Here is a 14,671-nt window from a genome sequence, read left to right as displayed (position 1 = left end):
GTGGGGGGGGGTTTCGGTAGGGATGAGGGCAGTCAGTCTGGGTTGTGTCGGGGGCGGGGGGGTGGAGGGTGATATAAACAGTTGAGATTAATGAGCGAAAGGGTAAAGTTGATGTAAGCATCGAGGGGAGTCTCTGTGAAGAAGAAGGAAGTGAGAATTAGATAAGGGAGGGGGGTGCGAGGTGGTTAGTGGATGATCTCAGTGAGGGGCACAGGTGTTTTGGGTGGGGGGGTGTGTGTGTCATAACGGCTTACTCACATTGTTGAGAGAATCATAAGCAGCAGGAGGTGAAAGGGGGTGTGGTGGTGATGGGAGGACAGGATGGAGTTGGGGCAGGGGGATGAGGGCACGTCATGTCAAGAGGCCTCTGTTGTTCCAAACTGTTTGAACTAGTTTAGTGTTTAAGCCAATTAACCCTGCAGCAATGTTACTGTGAGACAGAGAGAGAGAGAGAGAGAGAGGATGCTGAGGGACAGACAGTGGTGGAAAGTAACTAAGTACATTTACTCAAGTATTTTACAGTTTTCTTTTTTTACTCCATTTGAGTATTTCTATGTGATACCACTGTTTGCTTCTCCTCCACTATATAACAGCTGTAGTTACTGGTTACTTTGCAGATTAAGATTTTACATTAAAAAATATGATAAGGTTATAAAATACAATGTCTTTGGCTTATAACAGTTTTTTGCTGGAGCTTTTATTCATTGGTCATTTTCATTCATCTGCAAAAAAACATTTTTATGCTTGGCTGAGGTGGAGAAGTTGATGTATTGTATGGTGTACGTAAATAAAAGTGCAATGGAAATGAAGCGGATAAATCATGACGTCCACTGAAGAAAATCGGCAGAAGAAACATCAGATGTGTGATGAGGCGACTATCATTCTGCACAGTAATACATGAAGTCCCAAAAAATTAGCACAGACTCAGAACTTTTTCTTCTTTACTCCCATTAATCATCTCAGGAACCCTTAGGTTTATCTTGTGACCCTTTGAAGGGGGCTTGAGCCCTTGGTTGGCAATCACTGGACTAAACTAACTGTAGATAAAAGAGTTCAAACTGGTTCCACCGCCGCAGCTACAACAGAAAAACTGAGTTACATCTGTACTTTCACTGAAATAAGATTCTGAATACACGACTAGTATGTGGTATTTATCCATTCTTGTATTGCCACTTTTACTTAAGTTAAGGTGCTGAAAGCTGCATCCACCAGTGGAAACGGAGACCTTTGAAGGAAGACGGAACAATGACACAGTGGTAGCAGTGGTGGTTGTGGGTAAATGAAAAAAAGCAAGCGAGGGCAAAGAGGTGAAGATAAAGTCGGATGCTAATTATGTCCAGAATGAAAGAAAAACAGAGGAGACGGCGAGAATGCGAGAACAGAGACATGTAATTATAGAGACGGGGTCATTGGAGCAGGGTGGGGTGGACGGCTGCACACCAGGGGTCTTATTCCTTGTCTCGTGCAGTGTGTGTGTGTGTGTGTGTGTGTGTGTGTGTGTGTGTGTGTGTGTGTGTGTGTGTGTGTGTGTGTGTGTGTGTGTGTTAGTGTTTTCCACCTGAGGGCAGGGAGATGGCTTGCATTGGCTCATATCCGCAGAGACTTATGAAATTCACAAATTAAGCACCATCACATCATGTCTCTTACTCTCCTGGGCAACTGGCCACTTTAGATCCAAAGAGATAGTTTTTTCTTTGTTATTATAAGCCAAGAATCAATCAATGACACAATAATCATGTTTGACACGGGCCTGATCACATTGTGGGTCTGTGGGGAGCCTCAGTGTTCAGATAACATTTTATTTTATACTTCAGTCGAGTGGAAACCAATCTGAAATGTATTATTTTTTCAGATGTTTGACTTCTTGCAGTGCTCTTTGCATTTGAATACAAGTAATATGAAACTGACAACATGGTGCCGACATGCAGGGATTGTCATATAGTCATATTTACTCTGTGTACTTGTCTTAAATTGATGTAAACCTGGAGCTTTGTCTCTGGAATAGTAATGGCATTGTTACTGTGGTTACCTCCACTACTAATTGGTAGTGCAGGTGAGGTGTCAGCCATCCAATCTGGCTTAGGCACAGCTGCTGTCATGACAACCGTTTGCATGTGTGTGTGTGTGTGTGAGAGAGAGAGAGTTGTTTAGCTTGTTTTCACATGTGTGTCTCTAAGTACTCGAGCTTTCTGATGTGGCAGGTGTATAAAAACAACAGTTGCAGATTATGAATGTTAAACATTTGTCGGTAGTTTAATTTTCCTCATCATCGACACAGTGAATGTGTAATTGCCAATTAGTCTCCTGCTTGTGTGTGCGTACAAGATTTTTATTGCGCTGACTGATGTTTTATGTTGCAGGGAGTTTTTAATTGAATGTGGATGAGTTTGGAGCTGTGAGTCAAACATAAGTTTGACATTTGCTTAGGATTTCTATTGTTTGTTGAACTGTGGAGCCTCAACACAAGCAAAAGACAGTAAAAGATTATCAGATTAGTCAAAAATATTGATTGATGAGTTTTGAAATGAATATAAAGGTTGAGAATTTTCCTTTAGTTTGTTAAAAAAGGAAAGCTTTTAAACTTTTTGCCCTCTCTTGATAAATTACATTTAGATTAAAACAGCATCTGTCTCCCTGAACTAATCACTGCTCTTCATACATGAACACGTCCATCTCTCATTGTTATACAGTAGGCCTGTATGGATTAGGAAAATGTGAGGAAGCAGAAAGTGTTGGTTGGTGAAAATAGGGAATAGATAAATGATTAAATGTGTTCAAAGACCACTAAAATGATGAAATGAGAATGTATACAGTTTGAAGTAATCATTAATTTTGTGGTAACACATTTTACAGTCTGTAATTTTTCTGTAATTTGCTAATAGTTTCCTAACAAAATAAAATGATATGATTTGGTTCTAATTATATGGAAAATAAAGGCCAGTTAATTGCTTTCACAGCAGGGCAGCCGAACATGTATCAATGTGACATTTATTTGCAAACTCCCCGTGGCTCTACAGAGCTTTGTATTAAGTTTCAGCTCTTGGTTCAAATATTGACTGTTTTGGTTCATTCTCACTGCTCTTGTTGTTTTTGTTGCTGTTTTCAGCAAAAAGAAAAGTCATTTTGTTACTTTCAGGGCTCAGATGATACAATAGCTGTTATTGAATGATTAAAGGAAAGTCCAAATCCTGTTGTCTAAAATAATCAATGACATATTCATTTTGCCTCTACTCCAATATCCACTGTAGCAAGTAGACTAATATTGTCAGGCCTGAATGAAAGCATTGTATATGGAAAAATACATATTGGTACCAGCTAGGGTAATATTGGATTCATTTTTGTGTGTGTGCATGTGCGTGAACTCAAGCATGCGAGTGTGTGGCTGTGTGCGTGTAAGCATGTATGCATTAGTGTGTGAGCTCTGAGGGGAAATTCCTCTCTCAGGGCTGGGAGTCCTTCCTGTCGTAGAGCTGTGTTTGTACAGCCTGGCTTTGTCGGGATATCCTACCCTTCCCATGTCTGTGAGAGAGAGAGAGACAGAGAGAGAGTGAGAGGGATGGAGGGAGGGATGGTGGAGGGAAAAGAGGGGCACCAATAGGGGTGGGAGGGATAGAGAGTAAGGGGTCAGGCTGAGGAACTGAGGTGGAGGAATGAGAAATGGAGCAGTGGAAGAGGCAGTGGCAGCAGTTCGAAGGATGGAAAACAAGGTTGACTTTTTAAAACCTTTACCTAATAGAATTTGGCATGCCATCACAAATGTCTGCCCAGTGGTTTGAATTAGAATAGTTCGCTCTAATCCTGAGCTTTGCCACAGTTGGACTGGGTTGAGGCTGCAGGCAAAGGGACAGGGCCAGACGGCCAGACAGCCTACAGCCTGAGGGGAGGGCAGATTTATCATCTGGGCTAATTCTCATCTTTTGGGGTTGTTTTTTTTTTAGGGAAACCCCTGTTCTCTCCATCAGTGCCATCTGCAGAGGTCATGACTGGCAACAATAAGAGTGAGATCTGACTGTAAATGAGCTGTTTCTGTACAGGAGCAGAGATGTCAGGCTCAGATGTTGCAGAGAAAATGATCCATAATGCTGCCAAGTGGAAGTGATTTAGATGGAGAGACAAGGAAACAGACAAGAAGTGATTCTGGGCAGAGGGAATCAAATATCCATTTGTACTTTTTGCTCAGAACATAACAACAGGTTTATCTGATCACATGTTGTGTACAAATTCATATTCGGGAAAATAAAAAAAAACTATAACATGTTATCAAAATATGTTGAGATATTGATTTTGATCAGTATTACAAGTTTTTGTAATACAAATGAATAATTTAACACTGAAATGCAGCCAAAAATGCTTTTGTGCAGAGTGACTTAAACAATACACATAATACACCATAAAGGAATAAAGTTGAACGGACATTTTTCACAGCAGACGTTTTGACTTGTCAGAGGCAGCTGTAACTAATAACTTATTATAAAATTGTTGCATTGAATTGCATTAATTGCTGGAACGGAGCCATCGTTAGTGTTATTAGTCCCACCTGGGCAATCAGTCAATCCACCACTGGATGGATTGCAAAGAAATCCTGTACAGACATTCATTCTGTACTTTTGTTCAGTGCTAATTAGCAAATATTATAAGCTAACATGCTAAACTAAGACAGTGAGCATGTTAGCGTTGTCATGTTCGTATGCTGATGTTTATCTCCACTGTGTCTAAATGCAACCTCACAGAGCTGCTAACGTGGCTGTAGACTCTTAGCCTTGATTTATTGTGAAGATGAAATCGTGTCTGTCAACCGTAAAATGTTGGAAACAGAAGACAAAATAATGCCTGTCATTTTTTAAATGATGTTCATTATCACTGTTTTGAGAGGGACTAATGTCCTCACTGGACCAGTTTTCAGTCCATCTCCTCTAAAATGGTTAGTACACACACACACACACACACACACACACACACACACACACAAAAACACACACACACACACAGCTTTCCCATTATGTCATTTCCCTGCTGTCATCATGTTGGCAATTATCGCCTCAAATGGCACAAATAACACAGAGATGTTGTTTGTGTCAGAAGGAGGTAAAAATATCACTTCACCGTTGACTGTGATCTTATCAGCCCCTTCTTTGTCATGTTTACCTTTTGATTTTCCTCTCTGTGCGTGTTGTTTTATTCTTAAACACACTATGAGGTCACTTCGCCTGGCCTGGGCTCCTAATGTCCATCCGTCTTTCTGACGTCACCTTGGCATTGAAAAACAAATTGCTATGGTGTCTGTGTGAGTGTGTGTTTTGGAAAGGTTGTCAGGAAGGGCTAATCATAGGTGATCTTTTTACACAGTCTTATCAGTGGTTGTTGTTGTGATTTTAACTTGGTAATCATCGTTAATGTGACCCTTCACAGCCTCCATACAAACCCCAATCTTAGCAACAGGGCTGACCACAGATACACCCTTCCTGTATCGATGACTGTATCATGACTTACCTGGCTGTGCGCACTTGTAGGTGAAGAGGTTAGGGTGTGTGTGTTTAGGAGGGGGGGACTGAATAAGAGAGAACAAAAGAAACTAAAAAGTCTCTGGACTTCCCACAGGTCTTAACCTGCCGTAGTAGTTGGCAGGAAGGTGCAGACGGAAAGAGGGAGAGGCGCATACAGTGGATAAAAGGAAGAGTGAGAGAAGAAGGAGGGCAATTGGAAAGTTGATAAGGCTAAGAGGTCCGTGAGCACGCCAGCAGTGAGGTAATGCTGTGTTTGCATTTTGTAATAGTGGACAGTTCATCATAACCAGCCTGATCGCCAGAACGCTCCAACTCCAACATCGTTTTATCCACTGAACGTTTACCAATCTGCTGTAGGAGAGACGTGCTGATGATTCACTGCAGTAACATTAACTCTGTGCAGTAAATAAGTAAAATTTCTCAAACACTGCACTGCAATTCATTCTGATGAACTTTGAGTTTTTCTCCACTACTTACTTTTTATTTTAGGATTTTACATAAAAAGCTTATCGAATATACACTGTTAAAGGGGAACTCCACCAACTTTACACATCAAAGTCTGTTCACAGTCTGTAGTGTCCGTTACGAGTGATGTTACTTGAGTCAGCATTGGTCGGGGCCGAAGACTATGAGAAATCTGAAGGTGTGAAGTTAGAAAGAAGTGAAGATGCCTCATCTCTACTTTAGGCTGGAGGCCAGAGGCTACGTTAGCCACTATTAGCATAACACACTTGAATCTCTGACTGAACTGAGGTTGGTCAAGTTGCATTGATGGTAATGTAGGCGCCAGGTTTGACAAGGAAGAACGATGTGGACTCAACAAGACAATATCTCAGATTCTGTCCATCATCTGTTTGTCAATGTTGTGGGAGTTTTAGATAAGCGAGTGACTCTCCAACATTTTTGGCTTGTTAACTTGTACAAAAAAGTAGTGGGCGTCACTTGTAATGATTCATTTCATCAAAGGGACGTTTTCTCTTCAAACACAATAATATTAAATAATAATAAAGGAAAAGTAAAAAGTTGGTTCCCAGTTGGTTGGGAACCACGGGACTGCACTGGCTAACTGTAGTTAAAATCGCAGTTGCTCCATCTGAAGCAGCTGCAGCAATAAAAATGCTCCTTGATGCGCCAGGATTAACAGTCTAATAATATCATATGTAATAGATATACCAGTACAAGGACATTTCTTTATGCAAAACCTGTACATGTGCGTTTGATGCTTTAGGTCATTTTGCTGATAATATTAATGTTCTTTTACTTAATTATGATTGCAGGACTTTTACTTGTAATGCAGTATTCTTGTGTTGGCAGTTTCATTTGAGTAAAGGATATGAGTTCTTCTTACACCGCTGCTACTGTGTAGAACTAATGTAATCATGATGGGCTGCAGGATGGCACCATGCTCAGATGTAAATCATGAATACATCAGGTGAGAATTTTAAGCCGGAGCTTACCGACTCCAGCTGGTCCATCTGTGGGCTACCTGCTATCTGCCGGCCTTAATGAACTGGCTGCGAGCCCTCTGCAACCCAGAACATCTCATTAGCAGCATGACTTGTGTGGGGGTGTTCTTCCACTTCCCCTACTACCTTTTTCTTATCTTATCAACTCTCCTTTCTTTTTTCTTCTCCTCTAATCGTTTCTCTTTTATCTTATGACCCTTTTGTTTCACCTCTCTCTGACCTCTTTGTTCTTTTTCTCCATCACATCTGAAAATCTGACAAACGCCAGGATACCAAATGGTTATTCCACCACAGCTGCCGCAGTTGCATTTCTCCTCTGTCCTCCGATGCCCTTTATCTTTACAAACTCCCAGAGTAATTATTTCTACCCCTTTTCTCACTCCTTTTCTCCTTCTGTACAATTACACTGCTCACCTTTTCCTCCCATCTCCTCATCTGTTGAATACAGACATACTGGACACAAATCCCTGACTCAGTGTTTTCTGCCACATCAATTTTCTCTCCCCTAACATTTTGCATCTCCACTACAACCCTCAACCTCCTCTTCTGCTCCTTGCCTCTTTTCGCCTCCAGCTAATTTTAGCGATGGTGCAGACCTCCTGCCCTTAACCTCCCTCCAAATCCATCTCTCCTTCACTTCACACCTCGCTCACCTCCTGTGCGTATCACCTCTCCCTGCTCCTCTCCTCCCACTCATCCCCCCCTCTGGCAGTACACTCCGTCAGCAAAGACGTGACTACACATCTATGCAGACCTTCAGGAGAAACTTCACCCACAATGCACATGGTGGAGAGATTTGCATGACAGGCGCTGGGGCGTTTCACAGAGGGAGGGATGGATGAATGGTGCAAGAATAGAAAGAGAGAGAGAGAGTTGTTGGGGAAAGTGTTGGTCTGAATTATTCATCACTGGTCTATAAGATGAACAAATGCTTCAGAAAAGAGTAAGACAGAAGAAAAAAACACCTGTCCTTTGTTATCTCTCAAGAGTGTGATATATCTGTAAGCTCAAAGTCATCATTTGAAGATATCCAGCTCATGCCTGAGTCCCGGACTGTACTGTGGGACATCCGTATATAGGCTGATGTTATCTCTACATAGGGCTCTGAATTTTAATAAATATTCAAATTCAGTCATGTAGATTGTAAATGCATGCTACAATCTGCCCCAACCATCCAACAGTAATCTGCAAGCTATAGTACAGGAAGCAAAGACTTGACAGAGAGTAAAAGAAGAGCACAACAAAGGATCATGCCTGGTCCCAGAGTGTGTTCATTAAAACAAACAGGGTTTTTTTGGACGTCCCCCGTCACCACAGTGGTGTAATGTGTAACGGCCCTCCTCTTTTCGTTCTCTGCGAGGCTGCAGGTAGAATTTTTCTTGAAGCAGCATCCAGCTGCAGCCTTGGCTTTTCTGGGCAGTATATTACTTCTGATGTTTTCTTTTTGTTCAAGGCCGAGAGCAAGGATAGAAAAAGACACGCACAAACACATTCCTTTTAAATATTTTATTTGAATCCACTGGTTCATTTCAAGTGTGCAGGATTTAAACAGGGGTTACATTCATTCTGACAACAGTGAGAGAAGAAAACACTGCCTGTGTGGGCTCAAATGACGGTGCTGCTCAGTTTAGCAGGAAAAGCTTAATTCACGCTCAGGTGAAAACACAGACCATCTCTGGGAATAAAACATAATTTGAGGCTTCATCTACAAAAACAACATCAGGAGTTTAAGAGATGAATTCATTTTTAAAAGCTGTCTCACAGTCTGGGTGTGGATGAACACAATAAATGCTGAATTCACCAGGGTTCACTCAATCTGACATAGCTGGATTATGAATTTGTAGTTGAAGGCTTTTTTAATTTTATTTTTATTGTTTAATGTAATATTAAACTCAAATTTACATTTGTGATTCATGAATGTTTGACAGATGTTTTCTCTGTGTTTTCCTCACAGAAGTCTTTCTCTCTGGTGTTGGACGCTCTGGACTCCGACAACGACACATCAGATTCAGGTGAAGCTGCAATTTATGTGTCTGTATTTAATTATGTATTTAATTCATGTGTATTTGTGTGTCTGTGGAAGTGACATTTGACTGAGAAAGTTGTGTTGATGTTTTTAATGTGTATGATTCTCCATCTCCTTGGACATAGCTTTAATTTTATGCCTTTCTAGTGATAATCTCCACCCACAGCCCTCTAAACAAGGCTAGGTAGCCTTCCATAACTAGCTAGTTAGCGTTACACCATTTCACCATTATGACTGTATTTAGCCAAGTGCTGCTCTTATTAATGTGGTGAAACAGACTTAATTATAGGACGTTGGAGCAATAACATTGATTTTTCAACCTCATGAAACAGGTAAAAAAAAAGACAGCAAATTAGCTTTAGTAAGGCTAGCTCTATCTATGCAGTCATGATGCTTTGGTTTTTACCTCCTCTTTGTAGTTCCTGGAAACATGTTAACTTTTGATAAATTACTTGTTTCTGTGACACAATCATTTTTATGTCAAAGGCATCTAAGCTACTTTGGCCTTCAGCATGCTAGTTGGTGTTATTTTTTTTGTTTTATCCACTCCACAGGTGTTGCAGCATCACATTTGATTTCTCAATTACAGGTTAGAAAGAGTTGGTAAATTAGCTTTAGCTAAGGCTAGCGCTGAGGCCGGCTAGCATAGTGTAATCAGTTTTGTTTTTACCTCTGTTTTTTTTTCTTTTTGGAAATTTGACATGTTTGTAAAAAAAAAAAAAAAAAAACAACTCTACAGCATAATGATGTGTTTATGGTAAAACACGTCAAAAAGTCAGACTAATGTGTTTTGACTTTGCAGGGCAGTATTCTCTCCCTGTCTCACCAAGAAAACAATTTTCATCAAGCAACATTTTCATAGAGGCAAACAACACAAGTGCTTGTTTACGAGTGTGTGTGGTTCAACATACTGAAACAATGTGAAAATATCCTTTGTGTCTTTATGTCTGTGATCATGCGAGGTTAGAGGGTCTTTTATCCAGACCCTTTAATTTCCTGCTCGTCTCCTTGTTGTTTCTCCTCATAATCAGGAAAAGCTCCATGACAGGGAATCTGAGCTGCATGCTATAAAAAGCATAACACACACACACATACACACACATACACACACAGAAACAGATGTTCCTATGCCTTCCTCATTCCTGTCATGCCACAGTCCTCCCTTTCATCCAACCATCCTCTACCTCTGTCTCAGCCAGTGAAGGGACCACAGTCGTATCCGAAAGATGATGAGATAATGAGGACTGCACCAGCCATCCTCCTCCTTCTTTCTGTTCGTCTCTCCTGTCCTCTTCCATCTCTCCTTCCCTCTGTCCTCCAGCTTGTTTGCATTATGTGCCGTTTCCACCTGAGCTCCTGACAGCCTCTACATCAGGTCTAAAGCCGTTCACTAGGCCGACAGCTTAGCTCAGCCCAAACACAGGCGTCCTGTAGCAGTCTGAATGGACTTATCAGGCCCTGCTGCTAATCAGAAAGGATTACCTAGTATGGCTGTACCTTCTGAAACAGTCTTTGGAAATAGTGAGAAAATATGATGTTCTTGGTGCACCGACAGTGTGACCTTCACCGAGTTTTGTTTAAATAAAATATAGTTAGTGTCAATGTGCAGCAGCATACCTTTGTCTTTTAAAGGATTCTCCTGGTTCATTACAACTTTGGTTTAATTTTCATAGTGTTGGCCCCCATTTTTTCACTTATGGTGACACTCACCAATGTACCACTGAATTAATTCTTTGTTGGCATTTACACACATTTGGCAGTTTATTAGGAGCACCTAGCTAAAGGCAATACAACAGTCCTGTGAGAAATCACAAATTAAATGTTTCTAAATTTGAGCTCTTGATAATGTGTAGCTCTACCTCTACACCAACATATCTGAGGGAATACTGGCCATGTTTAGGTGAAGATCGTCAAGCTGTCCATTTAAGTGAATATACAGTATATTGCACTTTTTGATACATGTCTTGAGTCAGGACAAAGTGAGCAAGAGGAAAGTATTTCATGTTGCAAATCGCAGCTTTCACTCTGCAAATATGTTCAAATGGGCCCCAGGAGGTTTATTTCAAACCTCTTGACTTTCACCACAGTCCCAGATCTTAGCATTTAAAGCTACCTTTAATGTTTGAGTTCATTTGCAGAGCTTTTGAAAACTACATCACAGTCCCCTTCCTCTTTGTGTTATTTCTACACTTACCAAAGCTGATAAGTGGAATTGCATGAAACCATTGACAAAACTGTTCACAATACATACAAGATACTAACGAAATGGGAGCCCACTCCTACTACTAGTGGTCTCTCACAAACTCTGCACCGGGAGCTGTTAATTTTCCAGTTTGGTGCAGTAATTAACTGGAATTATCTTAAGATAGCTGTCGTTTCATTTTCTCCACGTTCATCCTTGTGTTCACATATTTATAGGGTCATTCTGAGTGCTGCTGTGTTGACAATTGTATCGACAAAGCACTCACAGCCACAAAATTGCCACCACCGCTGGAGAGAAAGTGGAATTCAATATTAGAAGCGTTATAATCTAGACCAGCTTGTCTATAAAATTCAAGACACATGTTTAGACTTAGTGCTTTTATCCAGATGACAATAAGTGCACTGGGACAGAAGAATCAAAACAGAAAACGAAAGCAAGAATCACTATCTGGCTCAGCCATTGGTTTCCGTAGGTCTATTGAAATGTTGGTTCATGGCATATGGAATAGAGGTGTTTTCTCTCCTGCAGTGTTTTCTCAGCCACACTCGGGGGCAGGCACTTGACGGATAATACCAGGCAGTGGGGGACAATCACCAGAGGCCAGGGAAAGACATTTAAGAGTTCTTTCTACGTGCAGCTACAATCCCTGTGTATCTGCTGCTCCCATTCTGTAAAGTGTAATTTCAGAAGAAGCTCAGGGCTTCTTGTTGCTGCTGTTTTTGTCATCTAATATTTAGCATCTCTCTCTCTCTCCCTCTTTCTCTGTACTTGTGCTCACTTGTTATTGTGCCATATCATTTAATTAGAGAAGGAATCAGACTCTGTTACACATGCCCCGCTGTGATGGTTGATAATGTGATTATTATTTCTACTCTTCTCACTTCTGCCGTTCTTCTCTTCTGGGAGAGAGATGGTGACGATGAAATTAGCCCTTCAGCATTCCAGAGTCATAGATTAGAGAAAAACCCACAATGCCCTGCAGTGGCGTGATGAGTTTTTGGGAAACCCGACCCAACGGCTGAGCTCAGTGTCCGCTCTGTTCCCATTCCTCTTTTACTCTCTTAAACACACACTCACGCACACACATAAACGCACATGGACAAGCATGCGCACACACACACTGGCCAATATGTGCCCCTGTTTTCATTCCTTTGTGTCAAACCACAGTGATCTCATCTCTCCATCAGGCGGTTTGTTATGTGTGTGTGCTAATAGCTGCCTCCCTTCCTCTCTGGCTCTATTTGTCTCTGTCTGTCTGTCTGTCTGTCTGTCTGTCTCTCTCTCTCTCTCTCTCTCTCACACACACACACACACACACACACACACACACACTCTCCCTCTCTCCCTCACTGACTTAACTTCCAACGAGGCTTTTCCTTTCTGCGTTACAATCTCCCAATCTTTCCCCTTATCCTCACCACCATCTCTTAAAAACACACATACATACATGGAGACACACCAATATACACTCACACACATATATTCTCAGTGCTATATCTTAATACCCTGTCAGAGGAGATTATTACTGAGTTGGGGTCAACAACGCCTTTGGGAAATCCCCTCCGGGGGTCAGGAGCAGCAGCCACTGCCCCAGCACTGCCCTGGGCCTCGTCTGGTCCTCTCTGGTGTTCAGGCCGCCCCCTGTCTTCCCTGTAGACCCCTGACCCCTTTTGTCTGGTCCTATAGTTGGCTCTTGTCTCAATCGGTATTCATACATAGTTTTCTTCTTAGTTTTCTGCTCAAATCCTCACTGTCTGGTCAAGTGCTGTGATGCTGATTGATGTATCTAAGATATTATGCACAAGAAACTCTGTGCAAATTAAAGGATGAAAGCTTTTTAGAGAAGGCCATTCACCCAGATAATAACACTATAAGAAAAAATGTCATAAAATGTCTTCAAATTGCTTGCTTAAGAGACCTGCGCAAACAAAGAGCCCGATACGTTTAAAGCTGCAGTGATCCATGTTTTTATATTAACAGAAGACCAACTGGCTTCATGTAATGTGAAAGAGGTGACAAACCCACAGAGAATTAACACCCAACTCTGCAGTTCCTCTCAGCTCTACATTGGGTCTTAACCAGTTGGCAACCTCCGGGGCTGAAAAATGAAGACAACATGGAAGATCCTCGAATGGCCACTTGAGGCTGGCTCCAAAAGTGACTCAATCCTCATAGACCCCCATGTTAAAATGCCAACCTTTACAGGAGAAATAAACGTGTTTACAGCTTGGTAAAAAAACGGTTTTGGTCTCTATAGTTAATTAACTCTTTCACCCGTTAAAATTTTATCAAGGCTAAAAGTTCTGCATAATTTAGGAAGAGCAACTTTGAGTGACAGGTGGTTGAGTGTATACTTGCCACAAACCGGCATTCACTGGATCCTCAGCTCAACGCACGCTCCACCTCTTTGCCTATTTTTGGATTAGCTGGGAGTTCCTCTCATCAGTGTTGTTTGCAGCCACAGGCAGAAGTTCTCATTGGAAAAGCTCAAAAATCCACCGTACACCACCTGCTCGGCACCAAACGACTGACAGACGCTGTTAGAAACTAGCTGGTGAACACAGTGGAACATTTAACTGCTAAAGAGCCACATATTTCTTTCAGAGGGGCCAAAAACACGACTCCAAATGAATGCTAATGCTGCTCTGTAACTGCTGGATGTGTACATACTGCAACTGTTTGCTAACACATTTACCATATTAACTTTATAATGACTTTATAAATTGATGTTTAAGCATTAGTTGACAAATTAGTTTTCAAAATGATCTATTAATGAAGACATGACTCCTTTTCCCCACGAGTGTAACACCCCTTGGTTTGATTCAATTCTAACAGGATACCAACTCACAGTGGATCTAATTCATCTAATTCAAATCTGCACAGGTTGAAAAAGTATTTCTTTCTTTCATTCCACCTCAGGTCAGTTAATTGAGCGAGTCCTCCTCTCCTCCATGTTGAACCCTGGTGAACAGTGGCAGACGTATCGTCACCACGGACGGATTCTCAGCATGGAGTACCGGCTTCGCTTTCGCTGTGACTCCAATTACTACGGACCTTTCTGCAACAAGCTCTGCCGCGCCCGTGATGACTTCTTCGGTCACTTCAGCTGTGACCCCAGCGGCTCCAAGGTCTGCATGGACGGCTGGACGGGGCCGGAGTGCAAAGAAGGTGAGAGAGGAAACCTGTTTTACTACAACACACCATTATCTCCTGTATAAATTTATAAAAATGTAAAATTTGTGAATAAAATGATTGTAAGTCTTTATATTTGTTCGGCTAAGTCACATACAGAGCTGTGAAAAGCAACTATTTTGAAAATTGATTAATGGTTCCCATCCTTTTTCAAGCAAAAATGCCAAACTTACCCTGGATCCGGCTTCTTGAAGAGATCATTTGAGATAATTTCTATGTCTAAATGAATAGCTTTGCCACCACCTTTTGTTTCCACGACATTATGATGAGAATTTTTAAT

At 41.4% G+C, this 14,671-nt stretch overlaps 1 protein-coding gene across 1 annotated transcript in view; it reads left to right on the top strand.

Moving 5' to 3' along the window:
• The window catches only part of LOC130168364 (protein jagged-1), a 46,901-nt gene that overhangs the window by 15,446 nt on the left and 16,784 nt on the right, over positions 1 to 14,671 (top strand). Inside the window, exons 3-4 of the mRNA XM_056375163.1 lie at positions 8,925 to 8,982; positions 14,119 to 14,367. Of these exons, the coding sequence (XP_056231138.1) occupies positions 8,925 to 8,982; positions 14,119 to 14,367 (307 nt within the window). The remainder of the gene's footprint in view (positions 1 to 8,924; positions 8,983 to 14,118; positions 14,368 to 14,671) is intronic.

Source organism: Seriola aureovittata, chromosome 4 (assembly GCF_021018895.1).
Source record: "Seriola aureovittata isolate HTS-2021-v1 ecotype China chromosome 4, ASM2101889v1, whole genome shotgun sequence".
Classification (NCBI taxonomy): Eukaryota; Metazoa; Chordata; class Actinopteri; order Carangiformes; family Carangidae; genus Seriola; species Seriola aureovittata.
Note: the sequence above shows the minus strand (reverse complement) of the source record. Positions and strands in the feature narration are given on the sequence as shown.